The 7,175-nt window shown below is 39.4% G+C and overlaps 1 protein-coding gene across 1 annotated transcript in view; it reads right to left on the bottom strand.

The window, feature by feature from the left end:
* Positions 1-491: 491 nt before the first annotated feature.
* Positions 492-7,175, bottom strand: part of LOC106870280 (leucine-rich repeat and fibronectin type-III domain-containing protein 4) — a 10,112-nt gene continuing 3,428 nt past the window's right edge. Inside the window, exon 2 of the mRNA XM_014916300.2 lies at positions 492-5,404. Within this exon, the coding sequence (XP_014771786.1) occupies positions 3,481-5,400 (1,920 nt within the window). The 5' untranslated portion in view covers positions 5,401-5,404 and the 3' untranslated portion in view covers positions 492-3,480. The remainder of the gene's footprint in view (positions 5,405-7,175) is intronic.

Consider the following 7,175-nt stretch of genomic DNA (forward strand, 5'->3'; position numbering starts at 1 on the left):
TGCTCAAGGATACAATGCACTGACCAGTCTGAGAATCGATGCCGAGAACTTACAGCCACGGCTACAATAGCCTTACTCCAAGGCAATGTGCCTTCTCACACACACACAAACACACATATATATATAATATACACACATATACGATATATATATTCAATGGTATATAGTATACATACATAAGTTACATATATAAACACATACACAAACAAACACATTACAACTTTCATTTGACAAAATTTCAAATTTATCTGGAATTCCTATTTTGTATGGTAAAAATAAAATGAAATAAAAATGAATTAAATTAAATAAAAATTCAACCAATCCAAAAGTCCATGTATTTTAATTACTGGCCTTCCAAATTAGAATATAGCTGAGGGAGGTGGGCCACAGCAAGGATCATTGGTGCAAGGTAGACGATGCTCTTTCCTCCTTTTTCACCCCTGTGACCACCAAAAGCACAACTCGAAAACCTCAAATATCATATTTCCGAATTGTTGTTTTTTTTTTTTTGGCAAGTGATCTGATCTGGAACCACTGAGTGGCAAAAACAAAGAATTACATTATAAAAGAGCTGTTTTTAACCATTTACAAACACACAGAATTTGTTGCAACCGCTTTGGGTTTATTTCTTGCTCTACTATTAACCCATTACCTACCAGTGATCACTTAAAATTACAAATTTCGTAATTATCTGTCAATATTTACACATATCTAACCTTTTTGCTATATCTACTAGGTATATTTCTCTGATATTCAAATGAGGTTTGCGAATTTTTCACCCAATATCTCACTTATTTCTATTTAAAATGTTATTTTGAAATGTTATTTTGATCATTCCAGCGTGTTTCTAAGGCTGTTTTATGCTAGAAATCAAAGTTTCATAAAAAAAATTCCAGTTAATAGAATTATGGGAGGTAATGGGTTAAGTAACATGGGCTCCAGCCCTCTGTTTTTATATTTCCATATTCCTGTTGAAATACACAGATTTCGTTTCAATTAATTTTGAAAATTACGATGAATTCAGTAAACCTTGTTGTTACTGAGCTGGTGTTCGGAACATAAATTAACATGAAATTTTAATTAAGATTTTAATTTAGTTCATTTTACAGCAGGGACTTTGTATCATAGAACCAAGGGTAGTGGTCTCATATGAGTTTACGTAAAAAGGGTTAACCTTTTTGGTATCCTAGTTCTGTAGAAGAACTTTGTTTAACCCTTTAACATTGAAACCGGTCTCAACCAGCCCAAAATTCTACCTATTTTATGTTCAAACTAGCTAGATCCAGCCTCTTACAGCTATTCTATGAAGTCATTCTAAAAAATATTATCACATCATTGAAGTCTCAAAGCTAGGATAATTTCAAAACAGGGTAATCTGAACAATAAAGGGTTAAATTAATTTGGGAAAATTTTGAAGAATTTGGTAAAAATAACTGACGTTATTAAAACTGGTGTTTGGAACATAAATTAATGCATGATTCCAATGGAAGGTTTTATTTAGATCACTTTAAAACAGGGATTTTGTATCATAGAATCAGAGCAAGTCTCAGGTATGCTGGGGTCAAAAAAATGTTAAGATATTGAGTTCAAGGTCATAAGGTTGTATGTTCAATTCTTGGAGCAGGCGCCACATTATGTCCCAGAAAAGACCCCCCTTCGGTCATGAATGGCCATGTAATTGCACCTAGAAAGTTACCCTCCAAAGCACAAGTCTTCCATAGGTTGTTTTATGGAAGACCAGCAGTCGCCCATGCATACCAGCCTCCACTCTCCACATCACTGATGTTATCCAAAGGAACGGCAAAGGGGTCGATACAGCTTGGCACCAGTGACATCGCAACTCATTTCTACAGATGAGTGAACTGGAGCCACGTGAAATAAAGTGTCTTGCTCAAGAACAAACACAGTCTGGTTCAGGAATTGAACTCACTACCTGATGTTTGTGAACTTGATGCTCTAACCACTGAGACATGCACCTTGAATATGTAAAAAGGGTAAAGGGTAAAGACCCCCTTCAGTCATGAATGACCCTGGGACTGCACCTAGAAAGTTCCCCTCCGAGGCACAAGTCCAGGCATATTTGTTTATGGAAGACCAGCAGTCACCCATGCATTCCAGTGTCCCCTCTCTATGCCACCGATGTTATCCAAGGGAAAGGCAAAGGGGCCAATACAGCTTGGCACCAGTGATGTCACAACTCATTTCTACAGTTGAGTGAACTGGAGCCATGTGAAAATAAAGTGTTTTGCTCAAGAAATCAACACAGTCCAGTCCGGGAATCAAACTCACAACTTCACAATTGTAAGCCTGATAGCCTAACCACTGAGCCATATGCCTTCATGTCCCAGAGCACAGGTACATCATTTCACACTGCTCCAGTCTACTTAGCGGAAAATAAGCAACAGCCAACTGCTAAAGCCCTCTCTCTTTCCCCAGCTGTCACACCATTGATGTGGTGCTGGGTTACGCAACGTGTGAGAGGGCCAAGAGGGTGCCTACGTCTGCCTGTGACTAGACAAGCACTTAAAACAATTAGTGAAAGCATGGTATATACTACCAAGTCTTACTTGCTTGTGAGTGATGGCCATGTTCGGTTATTGTCCATTATGAAATGAGAGAATGAAAAGCAGTTTCGTTGCACTTTGGTGACATCACCACCGAGGCAATTCCATTCCAACATCAAGTGAAAATCAATCTCTTACTCTCTGTCAGGTGGCGCTTTGATAGACGTAGTGGAACTACAACAGCGAACAGATCAAAGAGGAGCAACGAAACTTTTCCACACTTCATAATAGACAGCACGCTTAAGAGACAGATGAAAATAGAATGTCAACAGATCCCGTGCCTTTTGAAATGGTTAGAACGACTCTATGATACAGTTTGCTATACATGCATGTATAACCATATATACACACACACATACATACATACAAGATGTTTCAATCACTGGCCTGTGGCCATGCTGGAACCACCTCCATCAAGGGGGTTCTAGTCAGTGCTATCAACCCCCCCTAATATTTTGTATCACCTTAGAACTGAGGAAAACATGCAAAGATGTCCTGGGCAGGATTTGAACTAAGGCACACACACAGACACACACACATACATACATGCACACACACAACACATACATATTCATGCATCCATGTATGTGTATAAATCTATCTCTACACTCATATTCATTTACGCACACAATTATATATATATATATATACATATACACATATATATATATATATACGCACACACACACATATATACTGTTTAAATGCTACAGACCAACCCACAAACTTTGTTTTGGTGTGGCTTTATTTTAAGTTTTAGTTTTCAAATTTAAAATTTATTAGTATTATTATAATTATTATTTTTCATTTTGCTATTTCCTTGTCATGCTACGTGTCACCGCAGACATTTAGAACGGAAATTTAAAAAAAAAAAAAACTTTAAAAAAAAAACCAAAATTTTTTTTTGTTAAAAAAATCACACGTAGGTATAGGATTTAATGATTTCTGTTCTTCTCTGAGTGTCGACATCGGTGGAAACGGATATCGTCGAAACTGTATGGGAGCCCATTTCTCCGGTACCGCAAAGTTCCTTGATGGATTGCACATGGTATTTCACTTGCTCGACTCCTAACACAACCCCAGCCCGCACACGATTGGCAGCGTAGCTGCTGGACTCTCTTAAAGATTGTACATAATGGCTACCAGTGTCCTTAATTGAATGCATGTACTGGCTGCTTGTATCACGAATGGTTTGAACGTGGCACCGCATCTTCAACATTCTTCTTTCAACTCCGTCCATCAAACGAGCTCTCACTTCATCAAGGGTCTCCCGGATGTTCGTGTCCGGAGACACCTTATCGTAGTAGTCTTCATAATCGGTCACAGGTGTGGTACACTTGAGAGGGGAGGCCCCTGGAGAATGGTCAAGGTATGGTATGGAACCAAATGAAGAAAAATCCGAATTGGTGCAGTTACTGATCTTTTCGATTTCTGTAGAAGAATTGATTTCGACTGGTTGAATTTCTGGATCTTGGTCCGAGACTTTGAAATTCTTTTTGCGCTTGTTTATTACGTGTACGAGGATACGGATCGACCCAAACAAGATCCCCAGCAAAAGGAAAGAAAGGGATGCACCAAGACTGACAACAAGACTCATAGTGTAGACTGACGGAATTAGGGAGTAAACCTTTAAAACTAGTGTTGCTGAATTGTTCCCTAAGGGGTTAATTGCTAAACAACGGAACCGACCACCAAAATAGCCACGTAAATTCTGGATAAATAGCGACCCGTTATTCGATATGTAAATGTCGGAACTGTATTTAGAATCTAAATAAGTGTGCTTCATGAGAAACGGCTGTGATATCGAAGTCAATAGATGCAGATGCATATCATGTGCAAACAGGTCACCCCAGGGTGTTACCCAGACAATGCTGGGTCTGGGAGAACCTGTAGCATTGCAATCTAAGCGGATATTTTGATGACTAACTATAGACATGTTGGCACTCACAAAGTCCAGATGTGGTCCTTCACATAAAACATCAGTGTAATTCAAAAGCAACACCTGGTCCCCTGCTAGTGAAGGCGGAGAATGACATGTAAGGTTCTGAAAATTATAGAAAAGTTCAGGATTGTTGTTATAAGCAACCAAAAACTCTTGCACAACACAAGAACAATCGATCGGGTTCCCTTCCAGTGATACCTGATGCAGATTGCTAAACGACAATAGCAAATCTTCATGGAATGTCTGAAGCAAGTTGTGGCGCAGGTCGACCATTTTTAGAATACTGTTGTTCATGAGTGTGAAAGGCGGTATGTAGGTTAAGTAGTTGTAGGACAAATCCAACATTTCTAAATTTTCTAAAGGTTTGAATATGGAATTTGGTAATACTGGAAGAAAATTATTGTGTAAGTCAAGATATTCCAAATGAACCAAATGAGAAAATACACCTGTCGGCAGTGCTGCTAGCTTATTGTTGCTTAAGTCTAAAGAGACGAGATTGTTTAAAGATAAAAAGGCATCCTGAGATATGTTTGTGATGTTGTTCCTGCTGAGGTTTAGGTATGCTAAACTGGTGAGGCCGTCAAAAGACTCTGAAGAGATGCCAGTCAATTCGTTGAAACTCAAATCGAGATTGAAGACGTTGGCCGGTAAGAGAGACTGAGCTGAAAATTCTTCCAGACGTCCATTAATGGTGATGTTGCGAACATACGGCGGCACATTTTCAAGTTTGTCGATACCAAAGCAAGTCAAAGAAAGGCTGTCATTGCAGTTGCAACCAACTTGGCAGCACGTGACCTCCACCACAGATGTAAAAGCCAACAGGAGAATAATAATAATAATCAACTGGTAAACCGGAGAGACAGCGTGAAGAATCATTTTTTCAGCAATCTGCATCTGACTGAAACAGGAAACAAATACATCGTTAGACAACGAGATTGCAATTAGCAAACACTGACAATTCATTAGATAATTAAAATCAATCGATACTCTTCACACTGATGCTGTCATACAGATTGGTTTCCTTTTCTTACTTCCAAATGTCATTTCCAAACAAGGCTCAGGTATTCAGGGTGTGAAGGAGAAACTCTTTCTTTTTTTTTTTAAGAGGGACAGCAGAACTCCTGACCCTTTACAGGGTCTCAGAGACAGATGGAGAGTGAGGGAGGGGTTCCTAGAAGTGGAGACCTGCTTTGAATGCTTGCAAAAGCGGGGTCACTGGAAGGTATACAAGGTGCCGAGTGGTGGTGTGAAACTGGGTGATGGATTAAGAACTGGGTGATGGGTCAACATCGGGGTGATGGATTAAGAACTGAGTGATGGATCAACATCACCATCCAACTAGGGTCTCTAACAGGATTTGAATTCAGAATGCAAAAAGACAAATTGAATACAAGGTACTTGGTCCTCCATTCTTATAGTTCAATCAACCCATTAGCTTGGATTTATAGCTGTGAGGTAAGGAGCCTGCTTCCCAACTAGATGGTTCTGGGTTCAGTCCCTGTGTGTGGCACCTTGGGCAAATGTCTTCTACTATAGCCTCAAGCTGACCAAAGGCTTGTGAGTGAATTTGGTACAAGGAAACTGAAAGAAGCCCATCGTATATATGTGTGTGTGTGTGTGTGTGTGTGTATCTTTGTGTTTGTGTCCCCCACTACTGCTTGACAACCAGTGTTAGTGTTTTTATGTCCCTGTGACTTAGCAGTTTGGCAAAAGCTGCCAAGAGAATAATTACTAGGCTTTAAAAAAACAAGTACCAAGGTTGATTCATTCGACTAAGAATTTTTCAAGGTGGTGCCCCAGCATGGCCATAGTCTAACGCCTAAAGTAAAAAAAGAACATCAGAAGAACGGAATGCAAAGTGGACTTTGACTGGATTTGAACCCAAACTGATTCTGGTTCATGATTTGAAAAAAAGCATTGCTGCACAATTCACAAGTAGTTTACAAACACAGAGAACCACAAAGAACAAAGCTAATGGCCAAATTAATAGCAACGCCAACATTTACACACATTATAAGCTTGAAAGCCTCTACATAACGTACGTGTGTGTCTATGTGTGTGTGTGTGTGTGTAGAAAGGAGAGAGAGAGAGAACCAAACAGAAGCACCAAGTAGTTAAAGAAGGAGACAATAGCTCAACTAATTACTTTAGGAGTGAGAAGCAGTCAGAGCTCACTCACTTGTGTCAGTCTGTCTTTTATTCTCTCTTTCTTTCTCTCTCTGTCCATCTCAGCTTTTCTCTTTCACAATCACATCCTGACTACTAAACTTCTACCTCCGATAAACACACGTGGTGCTTATCCTTATCCTCATACAACAGCAGTTAAGTACCAACTGCTAAGAGTACCATAAATTCCAGAAAACATATTCAATTTGTTTTAATTATATTTAACTCTGTGTGTGTGTGTGTGTGTGTGTGTGTGTGTGTGTGTGTGTCTGTGTGTTGTAGGCTGAGTCCATGCTTGTTCTAGTTTGACCTTCCAGGGTCAAAAACAGACTACCAAGTCAAGAGCCAGGGTCAATGCTATCAACCCCATCCACCTCAAAACTGATAGCTTTGCACCGAAACCAGAAACCCTTATTATCATCATCTTGTGTTGTCATTTACGTTTGTCATGTCCTTTAAAATATCTTACATATTAGCCCCTGTGGCCAATAAAAGAATGAATT

Source organism: Octopus bimaculoides, chromosome 25, assembly GCF_001194135.2.
Source record: "Octopus bimaculoides isolate UCB-OBI-ISO-001 chromosome 25, ASM119413v2, whole genome shotgun sequence".
Taxonomy (NCBI): domain Eukaryota; kingdom Metazoa; phylum Mollusca; class Cephalopoda; order Octopoda; family Octopodidae; genus Octopus; species Octopus bimaculoides.